Source organism: Panthera leo, chromosome A2 (genome assembly GCF_018350215.1).
Source record: "Panthera leo isolate Ple1 chromosome A2, P.leo_Ple1_pat1.1, whole genome shotgun sequence".
NCBI classification, from domain to species: Eukaryota; Metazoa; Chordata; class Mammalia; order Carnivora; family Felidae; genus Panthera; species Panthera leo.
In genome coordinates, this window is record NC_056680.1 from 113016604 (window position 1) to 113038078 (window position 21475).

Consider the following 21475-nt stretch of genomic DNA (forward strand, 5'->3'; position numbering starts at 1 on the left):
CAATTTCTTTTATACTTCAGGGAGATAGTAGCTGAAAAATTTTGAATCACCTGGTCTTACAGCCTAGATACACTATCAGAATAAAGGAATGGAATGACACCAAAATATCAATTATGGTTCATGGGACTCTCCTGAATGTTTGTGTTGTACCCCTTTAGATATATCAGGATTGGAGATAAAGAATGTGAATTTAACAGGAACTTTCGCCTTATCCTTCACACAAAACTGGCAAATCCTCACTATCAGCCAGAATTGCAAGCTCAGACAACCCTCCTCAATTTCACGGTCACAGAAGATGGTCTAGAAGCCCAGCTCCTGGCAGAGGTGGTCAGTATCGAAAGGCCAGATCTGGAGAAACTTAAGGTAAAAATTATGAAATTGTGTGTCAACACTTACTATCTGCTTTGCACAAGTTACCGTGTTTAGACACAGGAGTATAAGACAGGATTCCTGCCCTCCACAGCTTTATGGTCTAATTAAGAAAAATGAGGATGTATGTGAACAGTAAACGGTTCAAGGGCACTCCTGTTAAAGAAAGTAGTTAGTATCGTGCCCCTGGTAGGAGTTGGGCAGCTGTAGGTCTGGTTTGATGCAGGTCACTAGGACAAATAAGGAGACATATAAATCATGGAAAACAGAAGTAGAGAAGCAGATACATGTTCTGGTAGGTTCAGTGATAACAGTCCAATTCAGTCATGACAAAAGAAAGAAAAAGAAGACTAATAGAATAAGGTGGGAAAAATCAAGAGGCTCATAGCTAGTGATGATTAGCACTTACTGGAAAATGTATGACTTTACACTGACTTTAAAAAATACTGAAAATAACTAAAATGAGGGTTGAATACAAAAAACTAAAAAACAAAAAAAACAAACAAACAAAAAAAACACAAACAAACGAAAAAACAGAGGAAGCCTGAAAAGGTAGAAAGAAGTCAATGGTAGAGGTGAGTGGTTGCTACAGAGACTGTATGACCTGCTAAACCAACGATATTTACTGTCTGGCCTTTTATGGAAGATGTTTGCTGCTCCTGGTGTAAATTAACAGTTTTCAAATGGTAATTCTCAGAACATCAGGATCAGCTGGAGGTCTGAAATGCAAAATCTCAAGCCACAGACCAGGTCTTGCCAAATGTGAGATTCTGGAGGTAGGCCCAGCAATCTGTTTTACCAACCCCTGCAAGGGATTCTCACCCATGTTCAGACCCCATTTGAGACGGCTTATAATTGGATTGATTTCTGTGTCAGCCAAAGACAGCTCTGAGATCAAGGCTGGGTGTGAGTGGGCACGGTTCCCTGAGGTCTTCTGGCAGGTGTGCTCACATTCAGTGGCATTGCAACCTGCCAGCCCTGAGTGACCCAAGGGCAATGTTCAGAGAGTCGCGGGGGTGCTGCTTTGTGCATAACTGCCAACTTGGACAGGGAACATGTCTACATTCGAAACACCCCAAGGCCATATAAAAAAAATAGTCTTGAGGCACCTGGTTGCTCAGTTGGCTAAGCATCCAAGTCTTGATTTTTGGTTCAGGTCATGATCCCACAGTCATGGGATCACGCCTCGCATTGGGCTCCGAGCTGAATGTGGAGCTTGCTTAAGATTCTCTTTCTCTCCCTCTGCCCCTCTCCCTTATTCACGTATGCTCTCTATAAAAAGAAAAGAAAAGAAAAGAAAAATAGACTTGTTATGATAATACACTTATGTTTTTTTCCCCCAAATTCTTGACAGTTTGGTTAATTTCTTTTTTTTAAGTTTATTTATTTTGAGGGAAAGAGCATGAGCAGGGGAGGGGCAGAGAGAGAATCTGAACCAGGCCCCATGCTGTCAGCATGGAGCCCAACCTAGGGCTCGATCTCACGAACTGTGAGATCATGCCCTGAGCCAAAATCAAGAGTTGGACACTAAATTGACTGAGCCTCCCAGGCACCCCTGGTTAATTTCTTTATATGCTTTTACTTTAGATAATGGAATTTTTCACACATGCACATAAAATAGTTACAAATTTCCATGTTGGCATCATTTAGCTTCAGTGATGAGCAATATTTTGCCTTTCTACCCTACTTTTTTATCAGAAGCAAGCTTTTAAAATAAATGTTAATTTATTTTGGAATAATTTTAGATTATTGGAGCCCCTCTTCAGGCTCTGCGCTGAGCATGGAGCCTGCTTGGGATATTCTCTCTCTCTCTCTCTCTCTCTCTCTCTCCCTCTCCTTCTCCTTCTCCTTCTCCTTCTCCTTCTCCTTCTCCTTCTCCTTCTCCTTCTCCTTCTCCTTCTCCTTCTCCTTCTCTTTCTGCTCCTTCCCTGCTTGTGCTCTCTCTTTCTCAAAATACATACTAAAAAAAATTTTTTAGCAAAACAAAATAGTGTTCCGCTTCAATAACACATGTCCATTCGATGTTGTTCATTAAGACATAGTAATATTTCTTCTTATTTTCTATAAGTTTTATTGAGATTTAATTCACCTACCCTTTTTTCCCTCAAACTGTTATTGAAATTCTAGTTAACATAAAGTGTTATATTGTTTTCAGGAATAGAATTTAGTGATTCATCACTTACATATAACACCCAGTGCTCAACACAAGTGCCCTCCTTAATGCCCATCACACATTTAGCCCATCTCCCACCCACCTCCTTACACGAACCTTCAGTTTGTTCTCTAATCCTAGTCTCTTATGGTTTGTTTTCCACCTTTTCCCCCCTTTTCTATATGTTTATCGGTTTTGTTTAAGTTTAAGTTGTATGTATGAGTGAAATCATACGGTATTTGTTTTTCTCTGCCTGACTTATTACACTTAATATAATATACTCTGGCTCCATCCACATCATTGCAAATGGCAAGGTTTCATTCCTCTTGATGGCCATTGTCTGTATATACCACATCTTCTTTATTCATCAGTTGATGGACATTTGGGCTGCCTCCATAGTTTGGCTATTGCTGATAATGCTGCTATAAACACAGGGGTACGTGTACCCCTTTAAGTCTATTTTCATATCCTCTGGGTAAATACCTAGTAGTGCAATTGATGGGTCATAGGGTAGTTCTATTTTTAACTTTTTGAGGAGCCTCCATACTGTTTTCCAGAGTGGCTGCACCAGTTTGCATTCCCACTAACAGTGTTAGAGATTCTCCGTTCTCCACATCCTTGCCAACACTTGTTGTTTGTGTTGTTAATTTTAGCCATTCTGACCAGTGTAAGGCGGCATCTCATTGTGGTTTTGATTTGTATTTCCCTGATGATGAATTATGTTGAGCATCTTTTCATGTGTCCATCTGGATGTCTTCTTTGGAAAAGCGTCTGTTCAAGTCTCATGCCCATTTCTTAACTGGGTTATTTGTTTTCTGGGTGTTGAGTTTGATAAGTTCTTTATAGATACTGGTTATTAACCCTTTATCATATATGTCATTTGCAAATATCTTTTCCCATTCTGTAGGCTGCCTTCCAGTTTTTATTGATTGTCTCCTGCTCTGTGCAGAAGTTTTTTCTTTTGATAAAGACCCATTACTTCATGTTTGCTTTTGTTTCCCTGACTACACATGTGTCTAGTAAGAAGCTGCTCTGGCCGAGGTCAGCAAGGTTGCTGCCTATGTTCTCTTCTAGGATTTTGATGGTTTCCTGTCTCACGTTTAGGTCTTTCATCCATTTTGAGTTTACTTTTGTGTATGGTATAAGAAAGTGGTCTAGTTTCATTCTTCTGTATGTTGCTGTCCAGTTTTCCCAACACCATTTGTTAAAGAGACTGTCTTTTTTCCATTGGATATTCTTTCTTGCTTTGTCAAAGATTGGTTGACCATATAGTTGTGGGTCCATTTCTGAGTTTTTTATTCTTTTCCATTGGTCTATGTGTTGGTTTTGCGCTGGTATCATATTACCTTGATGACTACAGCTTTGTAGTACAGCTTGAAGTCTGGAGTCATGATGCTTCCAGCTTTGGTTTTCTTTTCAAGATTGCTTTGGCTCTTTGGGGTCTTTTGTGGTTCCATACAAACTTTAGGATTCATTGTCCTAGCTCTATGAAAATTGCTGTTGGTATTTTGATAGGGATTGCATTAAATCTCATACCCTTTTTAATTGTATAATTCATTGTATATTAGGTTATTCACAGAGTATCAATTCTACATTTTCAGCACCTCAAAAAAAATAAATGCTTATTAGCTGTTAATCTCCAGTGTCTGCTCCCACCTACCTTGTAACAGTCATTAATCTCCTTTTACCCCTATAGATTTGCCTGTTCTAGACATTTCATATAAATGGAATCATTAAATATATGGCCTTTGTACATGGCTTCTTTCACTTAGCATAATGTTTTCAAGGTACATCCATGTTGTAGTGTATACCAATTCTTCATTTTTTATATCTGAATAATATTTCATTGTATAGATATATATGTGTCATATTTTATTTATGCCATCATGGGTTGATGGATATTCAGGTTGTTTCCACTTTTTGGCTATGATGCTTAATGCTTCTGTGAATGTTCATGCATAAGTTCTTGTGTGGACATATATTTTTCAATTCTCTTGCATATGTGCCTAGCGGCAGAATTGCTAGGTTACATATTGACTCTACATTTAACACTTAAGGAACTGCCAGACTGTTTTCAAAGCACTTGGACCATTTTACATTTTTACCAACTATGTGTAAAAGACCCAGTTTCTTCACATCTTCACCAACACTTGTTGTCTCTCTTTTTGCTAATAGCCACATTAATGCGTGTGAAGTGGTATTTCACTATGGTTTTGATGTTCTTTTCCCTACAGGCTAATGGAATTGAGCATCTTTTGATATATTTATTGGTTTGATATGTCCTCTTTGGAGAAACATCTATTCAAATCTTATGCCCATTTTTAAAATTGGGTTATTTTTATTGTGTTGTAGGAGTCTTTATGTTTTTTTAATATTATACTCTCATTGGGCACATAATACAAAAATATTTTCTCCCATTCTGTGGGTTGTCTTCACTTTATTGATCGTGTCTTCTGAAGCACCTAACTTTAATTTTGATGAAATCCAGTTTATCTCTTTTTTCTTTGTTGCTTGTGCTTTTGATATCATATTTATGAAACCGTTGCCTCATAAAAGTTTATGAAGATTTACTTCTGTGTTTTCTTCTAGGAGTTTTATGGTTTTAGTTCCTACATTCAGGTCTGTGATCCATTTTGAGTTAATTTTTGTTTGCAGTGTGAGGTAGGGATCCAGCTTCATTCTTTTGCATGTGGATACCCAGCTGTTTGGTACCATTTGTTTAAAAAAATTGTCGTTTCTCCTTGCATTGCCTTTGCTACTTGTCAGAGACCAGTAGACCATATTTCTGTGGATCTGTTGTCTACTTTGTGAATACCATACCTTCCTTATTAGTGGTAGCTTTATAGCAAGTCTTTAAGGTGAGTATTGTCAATCTTCCAACTTATTTTTCTTCCATATGCTGACTGTTGGCTCTTCTGAATTTTATACCTTTCTGTGTATACTTTATAGTCAGTTTGTCAGTATCCACAAAATAATGTGCTGGGATTTTGACTGATAGTATGTTGAATCACAGAAAGGAAAATGTGGTATCTTAACAATATTGGATTTTCCTATCATGAATATGAATTGTGTCTACATTTTTTAGATCTTTGATTTCGTTCATCAGAACATGGTAGAATTCTTCATACACATCTTCAATGTTTTCCTAGATTTTTATCTAAGCAGTTCAGTTTTTTGTTCCTAATGTAAATGGTATTGTACTATACATTTTAATTTCCAATTGTTCATTGCTAGCATATAGAAAAGCAGTTGGGGTTTGTATATTAACCCTGTATCTTGCAGCTTTGTTATAATCTCTTGTTAGCTAGGAGTGTTTTTGTTGATTCTTCGGGGATTTCTACAAAGACAAACATGCCATGTGTGAACAAAGACTGTTTATTTCTTCCATTCCCATTCTGTATATATTTTATTTATTTTGTTGTTTTATTGAATTAGTTTAAGACTTTCAGTACAATGTTGAATAGAAGTGGTGAAAAGAGATATTTGTGCCAGTTCCAGTTTTGGGGGGAAAGCATCTAGTTCATCACCATTAAGTGGAATATGTAATGAATGTAGGTTTCATTTTTAGATGTTCTCTATCAAGTTGAAGTTCACCTCTATTTCTACTTTTCTGGGAGTCGTTATCATAAATGAGTGTTGGATTTTTTCAGATGTTTTTTATTCATCTATTGGTATATCATATTTTTTTATTAAGCCTTTTGATACAATGGATTACATTACTTGACTTTTCAATGTTGAACCAGACTTGCGTACCTGGAATAAATCCTACTTACTATGGTATATATTTCTTTTCACACATGTGTTTGATTTTGTTTGCTAATATATTGTTGAGGATTTTTACATATATGTTCATGAAAGATACTGGGTCTATAGTTTTGTTTTTTCTTGAAATGGCTTTATCAGGTTTCAATATTAGGCTAATGGGGACCTCATACAATTAGGAAGTATTCCCTTTGCTTCTATTTTCTAGAAGAAATAGTAGAAAGTTGATAGCATTTCTTCCTTAAATCTTTGGTAAACTCATCAGTGAAATCATCTGGGCCTGGTGCTTTCTTTTTTGGAAGATTGTTGTCAATTCAAATTTTTAATTAAATATAGGCCCATTCAGATTATCTATTTTTCCTTGTGTGAGTTCTCGGTAGATGTGTCTTTCAAGAAATTGGTCTACTGCATCTAAATTATCAAATTTGTGGGCATAAACTCATTCATAATATCCTTTTATTATCCTTGAATGCCCATAGAGTCAGTAGTGATGGCCCTTCTTTAATTTCTGACATTGTAATTAGTGCTTTCTCTTTTTCTTGGTTAGCCTGGCTCCAGGGCTAAAAATTTTGTTGATTTTTGTAAAGAATCAACTTTTGGCTGATGATTTTTCCCCCATTGATTTCCTGTTTTAATTTTTATTGATTCCTGCTCTAATTTTTATTGTTTATTTTCATCTCCTTGCTTTATATTTATATTGCTTTTCTTTAACTAGCTTCTTAAGGTAAAAGCATAGATCATTAATTTTAGATCTTTCTTCTTTTCTACTGTGTGTTCAGTGCTACAAATTTTCCTCTCAGCACTGCTTTTGCTTCATCTCACACATTTTGATAAATTGTATTTTCATTTTTATTTAGTTTGATATATTTTTAATGTCTTTTGAGATTTCTTTCACCTACATGTTATTGAGAAGTACGCTGTTTAATCTCCAAATACTTGGGGAGTTTTCTAGCTATCTTTCCATTTAGTAATTCCTTATTTGATTTCATTGTGGTTTGAGAGTATACTTAGTATTTCTTTCTTTTAAAACTTTTTCAGGTGTGTTTTATGGTTCAGAGTTTGGTTTATCATGTGAATATTTTATGTGAACTTGAAAGAAATATGTACTCTGCTATTATTTGATAAAGTACAGTAAAACCTTGGTTTGCAAGCATAATTTGTTCCTGAAACATGCTTGTAATCCAAAGCACTTGTCTATCAAAGCAAATTTCCCCATAAGAAATAGTGGAAACTCAGATGATTCATTCCACAACCCAAAAATATTCATGTAAAAATGTTTACATACTGTAATATAATACAAAATAATAAAGAAAATACAAAATGCAAGGAAAAATAAACAAATTGACCTGCACTTACCTTTGAACCTTTGTGGCTGGTGTGAGGAAGACAAAAGAAGGTTACTGTGTAAACGACTTTCATTAGCACTAAAGAAATCACTCCTATCTGATGGCTCAATGGAATCTCTTTCTTTTTGTGCAACTTTAACAAGGAACCTATCCAGTGACACTTGCTTTCGCCTCCTTTTGAGGATTTTTGTGGAAATGTAACATTACTTTGATGATCACCCATAATCCCACAGGGAGAGAGGCAGGGGGAACGAGGGAGAAGAACCGTTTGCTCATTTGTGATCATGTGACATTCGGGGTCACTACTCGTATTCCAAGACATTGTTCCTTTATCAGGTTCAAATTTATTAGAAATGTTTGATCATCTTAGGGAATACTTGCAGAACAAGTTACTCGCAATCCAAGGTTTTACTGTATTCTATAAATGTCACTTACATCCAGTTAATAGTGCTGTTTGGTTCAACTATATTGTTGCTGATTCTCTGTCTACCAGAATCCATTAATTCTAGATACAGGAGTTTTGAATTCTCCAGCAATGTGGCCTTGTGTGCTTCTTGGAGTTCTGTCAGTTTCTGTCTCCTGTATTTTGACACTTGGTTGTCAGAGACATGCTCACTAAAGATTTGTATTTTTTTTTGAAGAGAATTGATCCCTTTATCATTATATAATTCTCCTCTTTGTGCTGGATAATTTTCCTTGTTCTCGTGTGTACTTTGTCTGAAATTAATGTAGCTGCTCCAGCTTTCTTTTGCTGAGCGGTAAGTGGTGTAACTTTCTCCATCCCTTTACTTTAAGCAGAGTAGATTTCTTTTAGAAAGTAGACAGTTGGGTCCTACTTTTTTGATCCATTTTGTCAGTCTGTGTCTTTTAATTGATGTATTTAGAAAATTCACAAAGAGATTATTGATGCAATTGGATTAAAATCTACCATATTTGTCACTGTTTATTTACTGTACTCTTCCTTACCCTTTTTTTTTTTTTCATGCTTTTTTTTTTCTTTCTGCCTTCTCTGGTTTTAATTGAGCATTTCATATAATTCCACTACCTGTGGTCTCCCGGCATATAAGTTATACCTCTTTTTTTTTTTTTTTATGTAGTGGGGTTTTTTTAGTATTTACTATATACATTTACAAGTAACCTAAGCCCATTTTCAAGTCACATTATGATACTGCCTCCTAGGGAGTACAAGTATCTTTTAACGTTTTCTCATTTCTTCCCTCCCATCTCTGGTAACACTGTTGTCATTCATTTCATTTATCATAAGTTATAATCACTGAATACCTTGTTGTCTGTATTAGTTTGAACAGTTCCCTTAAGAGTCAGAAAAAAATTTTTACCTTCATTTATTCTTTGTCTGACATTCTTCCTTTATGTGGATGTGAGTTTCTGACCTCCATCCTTTTTTTTTCCTGTGTGACCAAAAACAACAACAACAACAAATTACTTGTAAGACATGTCTACCGGTGACAGAATCCTTCAGGTTTTTTTCTTTAAAAAATCTGGTTTTTTGCTTAATTTTTGAGGACTGATTTGGCAGGAGACAGACTTGTAGACTGATCATTTATTTCTTCAATATTTTGAATATTTACTCTTTTCTTGCTTGCATGATTTCTCAGAAGTTCTTTGTAATTCTTGTCCTCTTTCCTCCATAGGTGAGATTTGTTTTTTCTTGTAGCTTCTTTTCACATTGTTTCTTGGTATTTGATTTTCTGCGGTTTGAATATGATATGTCTAGGTATAATTTTTTTTGTTACTTATTCTGCTGTGAGCGTTCTGGATCTGTGGTTTGGTGAATGTCCATTAATTTTAGAAAATTCTTAGCCATCATTACCTCCACTATTTATTCTCCTTTTTCTCCTTCAGATATTCCTATGATGTGTATGTTAACACTTTTTGTAATTTTCCTACAGTTACTGGATATTCTTTTCCTTTTTTTCCTCTTTCCTTTTCAGCGTGAAAAGTTTCTCTTGACCTATATTGGAGTTTGCTGATGATTCCCTTGACTGTGTCCAACCTACTGATGAGCTCATCAGTGGCATCCTTCATTTCTGTCATAGTGTTTACTTCTAACATTTCCTTTCTTACAGTTTCTGTCTCTCACCTTAAATTGTCCAAATGGTCTTGCGTGTTTTCCAGTTTCTCACGAGCTCCGTAGCACATTAAGCATAATTATTTTTAATTCTCAGTCTGATAATTTCAGAATTTCTGCCACTCCTGAGTGTTTTTCTGAGGTTTGCTTTATCTCTTCAGACTGTGCTTTTTGTCTTTCAGCATGCCTTGTACTTTTTTGTTGAAAGCCAGCTAGGATGTACTGGATAATTTGAAGTGAGGCTAATGGAACTTTAGTGTTAGGTTTTATATTTATGTGACTAGCAGTTAGCCTGCGTGTCATGTTTGCTGTAGCTGTTGCTGTCATAGTTTTCACTTTCCTCTCATATCCCTGCTTTTGTCTGTCTGTGTCCTTGGATTTCCCTAGAAACTCCTTCTTAAATAGTCGGTACCTTGCAGCTCTCTGTTGGAATCCACTGTTACCATACTGGGGTCTGTTGATGTGGTGTGGTGGTAAGGTATTGTGGATGAGAAGTATTCTGCAATACTGTGTAATACTATGATTAAATCTCAGGGCTTCTCTCTTCAGAAGAGTTCATCATTTATTTTTATCTCCCCTTTGTGAGAAAAGAGATTGAGGGGAGGCTGAGTTGTCCAATCATCCTTCTCCCTAGGTCAGGTAAGGCTCTGATAATGTAATTTCCATTGAGGGGGAAGGCTTTTGTTAAGAAAACAGAAAGCTCTTGGATATTTTAAAGGGTTGCTTTCCCCCTGGACATATTTTAAAATAGTTAATTTTCCCCTTCCACTGCCCAAAGCAGGAGTAGATTTTTTTTTTTTTTCTGGTCTTTACTGTGACAACCAGGTAAGTCTCTTAGAGGCAAATTCACAAAAGTATGGAGGGATTCCTAAGACTGAGCTCCCGGAGGTTTAAACCAGGAGCTCTGACTCCAGCAATTAGCCAATTACTCTGTGAATGTTCGCCATCAGCTGATTGTCTGTATTTACCCATCCCTCTGGCTTTTAGAGTGGCAGTTGACCTGTAACCTTAGTTCTTTGAAGGATGTAAGAAGAGTTGAGGATTAGCTTTTTTCCTTTGTGAGGATGGAAATGATGACTTCTAACTTTTTAGATTTGAAGCAGAAGTTTCTTCCTACAGAATAGAATAGGTTCTTCCTATAGGTTCATGATGTTAAATGATTATGACAGACATTCATTCTCTGGACACTGGAGTGCACCCAGATCTTAACATATTTTGTGGCTTGTTTTAAAAAAAGTGTTTAACGTTCACTTTTGAGAGAGTGCGTATGTGTATGCAAGTTAAGGAGGGGTACAGGAGAGGAGACAGAGGATCTGGAGTGGGCTCTTCACTGACAGCAGTGAGCCCAATGTGGGGCTCAAACTCACAAACCACAAGATCATGACCCGAGCCAAAGTCGGCCGCTCTACCGACTGAGCCAGCCAGGTGCCCCCCTGACTTGTTTTAAAATAAATTTCTAGGGGCACTTAGGTGGCTCAGTTGGTTAGGCATCCAACTTTGGCTTGGGTCATGATCTCAACAGTTCATGAGTTCGAGCCCCACGTCGAGTTCTGTGCTGACAGCTCAGAGCCTGGAGCCTGGTTCACTGGAGCCTGATTCAGATTCTGTGTCTCTCTCTCTGCCCCTCCTGTTTGTGCTCGCTCTCTCTCTCTCTCTCTCTCTCTCTGCCTCTCTCGCATGTGCGTGCTCTCTCTCTCTCTCTCTGTCTCAAAGAATAAATTAATATTAAAAAAATTTTATATAAGTTTTTAAAGAGGATGATTAGTAGATTTTTAATTTTGTATGTTTTTAAGTGTGTTTACTATATATGGTTCCATGAAATTGACAATTAAAGAAACTGCTTACAAATATGAATTTAACCGCCATTTCTCAGACTTTTCTTGGTTTTGTTAGTTGGTTTTGACAAAGCACCAGAATGACTTTAAGATCGAGCTGAAGTATCTGGAGGACGACCTCCTCCTGCGCCTTTCTGCAGCAGAGGGGAGCTTCCTCGACGACACCGAGCTGGTAGAGAGGCTGGAGAGGACCAAGGCGACCGCAGCAGAGATAGAGCGGAAAGTAAGAAGGCCCCAAGGACACCTGGAGGGTCACAGTGCTCCCTTTGAATCCAGTGGTTGGGATCAAAATGTGATCAAACTTGACAGTTTGCTTAAGAGGACTCACTTGTTGTGGATTTAAGGTCATTTAATAAACTGCCCTTAAAAACCAGAATGTGGGGGGCTCTGCCTGGAGCCAGAGGTGGTTGAACTTGTGCCTCTCATAGTTCAGCAGAGATCCTGTCATCCACATGGGACTCTGTGAGGCTGTTATTTTTTCTGAGTGACTAAATCTGAAGAGAATTGGAGCCTGCTGTTTTACATGGTGTAAAATCTAAAAAGGCTTAGCATCCAGCTCTGGCAAACTGACACCTTCCAGTCTCACCACAGGTTTCCTGGTCTGTTGTACATTTTAGAGAAATATTTAGAGCTAAAGTTGTGTTTACAGGCCTTCACTGGCAGGAGAGAGAGAGCAAGGCATGGTCTCCTGCTGTACTCAGATGCATTATTCACCCTGGGAAACAATGACATTTCCTAAGAGCCAGTAAAAATTTTTATTGAGTAGACTTCCTGCTGAATGTCCAACATATGTCCCAACATGTCCTACGTGTGGTAGGCACTTAGGACTTTCACAAGTGTCCATGACCCTTAAAATTCCATTGTGTCAAAGCGGGAGGAATCTCATTTGTTTTCTGCAATATCCTCATTACTTACCAATCTATTAATTACCCAGTTGAGACTGTGTCACCACACATCCTATATGTTTATCTTAATTTAAACAAAGAAACGGAATCCCACATTACTCTGTCCTTTTAAGTAAGTGAATTCTTGGTGGCTCCTAAGTTGGTAAAGATTAGAGCAATTAAGTAAATTAGGTCTTAGCTTTGAAGTTAGCTTCTAATTGTCTCTTAAAATGCCTCTTCCTATCTTCTTAATATATTACTATGTAGGGATTCCCCTTTCTGCTCTATGTTTTATTTCCTTTTATACACAATTATGAAGAATCAAGTCTGTAAAAAAGGTTGGGGGAAAAAAAGCTATCTTAAAAAGCTATAGGAGCAGGGGTGCCTGGGTGGCTCAGTCCATTGAGCATCCAACCTCAGCTCAGGTCATGATCTCATGCTTCATGAGTTCAAGCCCCACATTGGGTCGCTGCTGTCAGTAAAGAGCCCGCTTCAGATCCTCTGTCCCACTCTCTCTTTGCGCTCCCCCCCCCCCCCGCTCGTCTCCACTCATGCTGTCTCTCTCAAAAATAAAAATAAACATTAAAAAAAAAAAAAGGTATGGGACCAGCAGTAGTCCTAGATTTTAAAAAAAAAAAAATTTTTTTTAAGTTATTTGAGCCTTGAATAAAAATGAGTATGTTGGTTGTGGTGGTGGAGGTATTGTTCTTTTAATTATCTTTCTGAATGTACCCAGAGGCTAATAGATAAAGATAAACTAAATGGAAATATATGAGCATATGGATCATCTGGTGCAAAGTCAGAGAGTCATCAGAGTCTTCACATAAAGGCTTTTTTAGTAAGCATGGCTATTGGATATATCATTGACCTTGGCTGCTTTCGTATACCTTGTTGACTAATAAAGTTATCAGCATTGAACTGACCCAGCAGACTTGTAAGACCTATCCCAGGGAGGTGATATAGCTGGGTTATTAAACCTGAAAAAGAGAGGGGAGGCAGGAAGGTGACATTACTCAGAACAAATTCTGTGAAACCACAGCCCCTAGTCAGATTTGCTTAATTTGTAACCATAAAACAGCTAGAGTCAGGTCTATTCTCACTGAAAACTCAGTTTATGAAAAAAATTGTTTTAAAATATGAATCTAATAATTTTAGAAAAACTCAAGCACATAAATTTCATACGTGTTTTCTGTTTTAATACGAATAATTTTTCATTTCAGATATGTCCCTTCCATCACTTGGGTAAGTATAAAGAATATGAAGAGTAAGTGGCCTATGTTGTTTGATCTCACTGTAGGTGATTGAAGCTAAAGAAAATGAAAAAAAAATCAACGAGGCCCGAGAATGTTACAGACCAGTGGCAGCGAGAGCATCTCTTCTTTATTTTGTTATTAATGACCTCAGAAAAATTAACCCCATCTATCAATTCTCTTTGAAGGTATGCTGAATAGGCTAAGAAAAAAATTCAGTTTCATGAGTTCAACTTGTTTCTGGAAGTTTGGAATTTACTTTTAAGCAATTGGTATATATCCAGTAAGGAGTCCTGAGGATCTAGCCAGCAAAAAAAAAAAAAAAAAAAAAAATTCTCATTTTCTCTGGAGCTTTTATTTATAATTTTTAATAAGGCTCTGAGATAATTATGTGGCATCATAATACATTTGGTTTTGTTCTTAAACAGAGTCTTGAGTTTATTATATATAAGGGAATTCTCCTTGAGACTCCTATACTTTTTTTGTAAAGCCATAAGTGTCTTATAAAAAGATTACCCATATTATTTTGGTATAGTGGGAGAAAGAGTGAGAGCAACTATTCATTAAGTCCCTCTGTTACATGCAAGACATTTTTATACCTTGGTTCATTCTTAGGCTGAAAACATCTCAATAAAGTATTTTATCCCTATTTTTTTTTTAAACTAACATTTTTGTTAGTTAAATAAATTGCTCTGTAATTCACATCATAATTATAAGAGGCAGGATTTGAACTCATGACTATGATCCCAAAGGCCATGCTCTTTACTTTGCATCATTGTACTTCTGGGCACTATTCATTCATGCTGTCGCTCAGTTTCTAAACAAATAGCTATTGAGGTCAATCATGCCAGATGTTGTGCTGGTTACTCAGTGTACAGTTTTGAAAAAAACAAACATATGGGGGGGGGGGGCGTGTGTGTGTGTGTGTGTGTGTGTGTGTGTGTGTGTGTGTGTGTGTGTAAAAGTGATAAGTACAATGAGAGAGAATAGTAAAGATGGAGGTGCTGTTTCACTCTTGGTTCAGGGAAGGCCTCTGAGAAGAAGTGACATTAGAGTTGATTCCTGTAGAGTTTAGCCATGTATGAAATGTTTGCAGAAAACAAGGATGTGTGGGACATGAACGAGTTTGGGATTCCAGGTGGTGAATGAATGTATGTGGCTGGAGGGTAATTAATGAGTAAGGGAGAAGATGACAAGACAGGACTCTAGAGAGGTGGGGAAGTCTAGATCATAGGAGGCCTCATTGGCCAAATGGGGGATTTTGGATTATAGTTTGTCTGAAAAAAGAAGCCATTGAAAGGTTTGAAGCAGACATCTGATAGAATGACAAGACTCAAAAGTTAATAGACTTGTCATATGGTTTGAAGCTAAAATAATCAATCCTTAGAAATGGACTGGATATGGAAAATAAAGAAGAGGAAAAGAGTCAAGAGTAACTAGCAGGTTTTGGTTTAGGTTTAGGTTATGATCTCAAGGTCATGGGATCGAGCCCCGTGTCTGGCTCTACACTGAGCGTGGAACCTGCTTAAGATTCTCTCTCTCTGCCCTTCACCCCCGCTCGTGCTTGTCCCCCTGCCCCTCACTCACTAAAAAAGGAAGGAAGAGAGGGAGGATAGATGAATTGGTAAAGTGAACCCAGCCACAAATAAAAAGAACAATATATTATGCCCAAGTGGAATTTATGCCAGGAATACAAGCTGGTTAAACATTTAAAAAATAACACAAAACAACAGAGAAAAGCCATATGATCCCTTCAGTGGATGCAGTCAAAGAATCTGACAAACTTCAATACCTGGTTAACGTCTCAATGTGAAAAAGGGCATCTACAAAAATCTACAGCTAGTAATATGCTTGATGTTGAAAAACTAAATGCTTTCCCCTAAGATCAGGAATAAAAATGTCTTTTCTCAACACTTCTATTCATTACTGCCCTGCAGGTTATCCCCAGTGCAATAATATAATAAAAGGCACAGACATTTTAAAAGAAGGAGTGTCTTTTTTTCACAAATGACTTAATCATGTGTATAGAAAATCTTCAGAAATCTACCAAAAACTACTTGGACTAAGAAGTGAGTTTTTAGCAAGATGGCAGGATATAAAGGCAATACTCAAAATCCATTGTTTTTATATATGAAGAACAAACAACTGGAAAATAAAATTAATACCTCAGTACTATTTACAACAGCTTCCAAATTCACGAAACTCTTAGGGATAATTTTAACAAAACAAATACAAGATCTGTGTGCTAAGTGCTGCAAAAACATTGTTGAAATAGACCATGGAGAGAGATACCATGTTTGTGGATTAGAACACTCAGTGTTATTAAGATGATCTTTGGTCTTTCCAAATTGATCTGTAGATTCAGTTCCATCTCAGCCAAATCCCTGGAGGCTTTTGAAAAATAGAAATTGGCAAGCTGATTCTAAAATTAAAAGGATTTAAAGGAACTAAATAATTTTGAAAAAGAACAACAAATTTACACTACATGATTTCAGGGCTTGTTATAAACTGATATTAATTGGCCTAAAGAAAAATACCCGAGACAATTTAATGAAGAAGGGATAGCTTTGATAACAAATGGTGCTGAGAAAACTCGATACCCACAAAGAATAAAATGAACCTTAAACATTACATCACATTTCTTACAAAATTAGCTCAAAATGAATAAGCAAAGCTATGAGATTTCTAGGGAAAAAAATGGGAGAAAATCTTTGGGCTTAGGGTTAGGCAAAGATTTATTAGGATACAATAGAAAGGAAAAAACTAATAAATTGAACCTTATCAAATTAAAAATTTATGGTCTTCAAAAGACATTAAGAAGATAAAAAGGTGAGTTACTATTAAAACCTCTTTCCAATGCTTATATCTAACAAACAACTAATCTCAGAATATATAAAGAAGTTGGACAACTCAATTAAACAATGAAAGATTTGAACATACATGTCCCGTACTGAGTCATGAGTATTGCCCATAAGCCCATTTTTAAGTGCTCAGTGTTCATCAGAAAAATGCAGCGTAAAAGCAGAAAGAAGTATTGCTAGGTACCAAATAGAATGGCTGCGATTTTACAAGACCGACAGTAACAAGTGTTAGCACAGGTACAGTACTGCGACTCTTTCACGTTGTCAGTGAGGATGCAAAGTGGTAAAAACCATTTTGGAAAACAGTCTGGCACTTTTGAATAAAGTTAAACAGAAAGCGATCCCCCTTTTTGGCTGCGTGTGGGGGGTAGCTAGACAACAGGCACTAGTTTCCATCCTTTACCAGTCACTTTAAATTCCCCAGGCTTTCAACATGCTGTTCCACAGAGCAATTGAGCAGGCTGACCAGGTGGAGGACGTGCAGGGCCGCGTCTCAGTCCTGATGGAGAGCATCACCTATGCCGTCTTCCTCTACACCAGCCAGGCACTGTTTGAGAAGGACAAGCTCACCTTCCTGTCCCAGATGGCTTTTCAGGTAAGGGAATCAGTCATTTGAAAGCATCCTCAGAACTGAAGTCCTACACCTCTGTTTATTATGTGCTTTACTTGCATTGAAGGGAGGCATGACACCTTTTTTGGAAGCCCTTGGTGGCATGAGGTGAGTTTGAGTTTCCCAGGGTGAGCTTGGACATGTGACAACCTTTCAGTCGGTCCCAGGGTGTTGGTTTGGGTAGGTATGCGCTGTAAGCCACCACATCAGCGATCACCCTGAAAAACAGATCAATGACAACTTCTCACTTCTTAGGTCTTGTGCAGAGCCTCCTGGATGTTACCAGGGAGATTCTTTCTGGTTTGTTTTTGTTTGTTTGTTTGTTTGTTTGTTTGTTTGTTTGTTTGTTTGTTTGTTTTCAGGTAGATAGCACACGTTGGGGAGGGGCAGAGGGAGAGGGAGAGGGAATCTTAAGCAGGCTCCATACCCAGTGCAGAGCCCAAATCGGGACTTAATCTCACGACTGTGAGAACACGACCTGCGCTGTAATCAAGAGTTGGATGCTTAACTGACTGAGCCACCCAGGTGCCCGGAGATTCTTTAAGATAAGAATTATGAGTCCACATTTGGATGGTCCTAGGATTTTCTCCGTCCCTTTATAGACCAGTGAATGGGTAAATGAGCTGCAGGTTTCACACTGCCACCTTCAGTGAGACCTGCTATCCTTTTATTTATCTATTTTTCAATACGGACTCCAGCAAAAGACTTTTTTAAATAAAGGTGCCCACAATAAGAAGAAAACATCGAGGACTACATGCCTAGATGAAATAAGCATGTTGTCCTATTATTAGTTTGTTTGCTCTATACCTTTTTCTGTCAACCCAGTTCTTGATGGAAGGTCATTGCCTGGTCTGCGTTGTGTCCTCCAAAGTGCTTTGTCCAAAGAAGGCATTTTGTAAATACCTGCTGTTAATAATGATAAACTGTTACTTTCAGTATTTTTGGTCATTGTCGATTCCTTTGGGTTATAAATGAATATATAGGTGTAGGTGTTCCATAATGTATGTGATAAACAGGAGCGAGACATTACAAAATTAAATTGTTGTTTGTATATATATTACTCATTAGCAATAAAAGGCCAAGAATGAGAATACATGAGACATGCATACACACATACACACATCTATTTAAAACTTTCTCCTTGGAAGCCATAGATAAATTACAGCTTATCTCAAATCCTGACAGTTTTTGTAAATCAAAGCTTCATATATATGGCAATTATTTATTGAAATAAATTAAATTAAGAACAAATCAATTAATCAAATAGTCTTTTAATGTGTTACCACCCATAATGCATTTTGAAAATATCTAGAGTTTTAAAATAGCATAAAACTCAAAATTTTACCAGTTTAACTTTATATGGTGTTAAAATATTTAGGTTGAAATTTGGGAATATTTCATCCTCCTGTCCCCCTCAAAGATGTTCTTTCTATGGACTTCTTATCAAGTTTGTAATGTAGGTGTCTAAAGTTTATTTCTGTTTATACTGTGCTTGTTTAGTTGTATCTATAAAACAGTAATTTCCAATTTTTCTCAGTCTCACATATAAGAAAAATATGTCATCTCATATGTCAAACTTATTAAGTTTATTAGATGTTATTTCTATATCAAGACTAATAATATTAGTTCTACCTTATATTTAGTAATTTGGTCCATCATCACCTCAGGCTTTTTCAATTTGTTTAACAAGACCTTTTTTTTTTTGTTTTAAAGAAGTCTCTTTAAAAAAAATCTTTTGAAGTTTATTTATATTGAGAGAGACAGAGACAGCACGTGAGCAGGGGAGGGGCAGAGAGAGAGAGAGAGAAAATCCCTAGCAGGCTCCACGCTGTCAGCACAGACCCCAACGTGGGGCTCGAACTCATGAAACTCTAAGATCATGACCTGAGCCGAAATGAAGAGTCGGACCCTTAACTGAATGAGCCACCCAAGTGCCCCTGTATAACAAGTTCTAAGACAAGTTTGAGTTCACAGCAAAAGCATAAATATGAACAAATATTTCATATATTTTGCTAACACTCATGTGTTAAAATTGGAATAAACCAGTCTTCATAATTATTTGCTATTAGATTTTCAGTCAAGGTTTTGAGATCATGGACTTAATCTAAGACTCTTAATTCAGCTTTAGAACAGATACAGACCTATGGAAATCTCAGCAGACTTGGTTCTGTGTATTCAGTCCTATCTGTTAAATGGTGACTACCTCCTGTGCTGTGATTTTGATATAAACTAAGTGACCTTTTTCAATTTTGTGTACCCTAAAGATTTTGTTGAGAAAGAGAGAGATAGACCCTTTTGAATTGGATTTCCTGCTTCGATTCAAAGTTGAACACACTTACTCGAGTCCTCTTGACTTCCTAACCACTCAGTCTTGGAGTGCTCTAAAGGTATGTTAGGAAGACGTTTTGTCACTTTCTAAATCTTATGTCTCAGTTCTCATAAATGTAGAAATGTTTTAAAAGAAATACAAGTGATATATACTATTTCATTTGTAGAGATATGTAATGTGATCTTCTTTAATCCATCTTTGTATTACTAAATTATAAAGTGATTAATTTCTTACTTGGAAGTAAAGGAACTTTTGCCCTATTTGTGAGTGGGAAAACTAATAAATATGTATAGTCTGCAGGAACTTCGGTAAAAGTGAAGGAACAGAAGGGAACAATTTTGTCAATTTACCTAAAACCAGTTTCTTTCTTTCTTTTTTTTTTTTTTTTAAGTTGTTTATTTTTGAGGGAGACAGTGAGGGAGGGGCAGGGAGATAGGAGGACAGAGGATCTGAAGCAGGCTTCACACACCAGTGAGCCCGATGCAGGCCTAGAACTTACAGATCATGACCTGAGCCCCAGCCAGATGCTCAACCAACTGTGCCACCCAGGCGCTCTTTTCTTCTTTATATTTGTCCACTTTTTCCACATAGTTTTGTCAATTACACAACAACACAGTAATTTATTCTCACTATAAAGTGTTTAAGCTGAACAGAATGTTGTCGAGAAAAAAAGCAATGGTTATTCATCAACCTCAGTCATCAATCAATCCTTATCCTATTTTTCTGTCAGAAGATCCTGTTAAGAGTGTATCCTCCTAGACTCAGGGATTCCTTGAAGATGCTCATCATTTGCTAACCTTTGCCACACCCTTTTTCTGAGAAGGACACATTTCTGTCCATTGGAAATAACCATCATCCCTTATTTTTATAGTATAGTTATGTTTATTTTTAATGGAGTTTTTAAATTATTTAGAATTACAAATTCAAGTCCAATTGTTGATCAGTTAGGGCCTCATTCAAAGGGAGGATGGAAGAAAAAAGTTTTACAACGAATATATTATCATGGTATGGGAAGAAGACGAAGGGAATCAAACCACGAATGGGGATGGAAAAAGGAAGAAAAGGAGCTGTTACTGGAACTGTTGTGAAATGAAGTTATGGGAGAGAGCCAACCCCTAGGAGCTGTGGCATTCGGTAGAGGAACACAGCCACTGCCAAACTATGTCACCACAGGGAAAGAGCTGAGGAAGAAATAGCCCTGCTTCTCTCTGCTCCAGCCCTCTAGTCTCTTGCTAGTGCCTCCTCTTGGCCAAACCCAACCAGACCAGAGAACCAGAGAATTTAGTTCAAATAATCCTTAGTGGTCACCCTCTTAGCAGAGCAGAAAAAGGTGCAGAGTGAATCTGGTGAGGAAATGATGACTATCCAGCACAGCTTGTTCACACAGGATCCAACACATCCGCTAGTCTTTATCTCAAACTGTAAGCTATTTACACCATTCCCATCTGTTCCCCTGTTGTATGACAGGCAGTAGCCCTGATGGAAGAATTTCGAGGCATAGACCGAGATGTGGAAGGATCTGCCAAACAGTGGAGGAAGTGGGCGGAATCCGAGTGTCCAGAGAAAGAGAAGCTACCGCAAGAATGGAAGAAGAAAAGTTTGATACAGAAGCTGATTATTTTGAGAGCGGTGCGCCCTGACAGAATGACATATGCTCTCAGGTGGGGCAGTTAGCATTCTTGGAAATTCAAGTTAACTTCGAGGACACCCGGTCTTAGGGGCTGGAGTATCTGGTGGAGGCATTTATGGTCCATATTGATGAGAAATGATTCTGCTGAAAATGTGATACTGTAATCACTACTATTGTTGAAACTCACTGAACACTAAACTAGGCTAGTCTCTAGTCAGACTGAGCCCATCTTGCCTGAAAACCTGACTTGTGACATTAGGAGGGGAGACAGGGAACCACTGGAAATATTCTAGCAAGAGAGATGGGTGTCATCAGAGTTCAGAGGCCAGGGGCATGCATTATTCCAGTGCGACTTCCA

At 37.5% G+C, this 21475-nt stretch overlaps 1 protein-coding gene across 2 annotated transcripts in view; it reads left to right on the plus strand.

Moving 5' to 3' along the window:
* DNAH11 (dynein axonemal heavy chain 11) overlaps positions 1-21475 on the plus strand; it is a 358932-nt gene that overhangs the window by 294525 nt on the left and 42932 nt on the right. For both annotated transcript variants that reach the window (XM_042919849.1, XM_042919858.1), the window contains 6 exons: positions 159-363; positions 11612-11776; positions 13735-13875; positions 16973-17143; positions 19423-19545; positions 20955-21148. In XM_042919849.1, coding sequence (XP_042775783.1) covers positions 159-363; positions 11612-11776; positions 13735-13875; positions 16973-17143; positions 19423-19545; positions 20955-21148 — 999 coding nt within the window. The remainder of the gene's footprint in view (positions 1-158; positions 364-11611; positions 11777-13734; positions 13876-16972; positions 17144-19422; positions 19546-20954; positions 21149-21475) is intronic.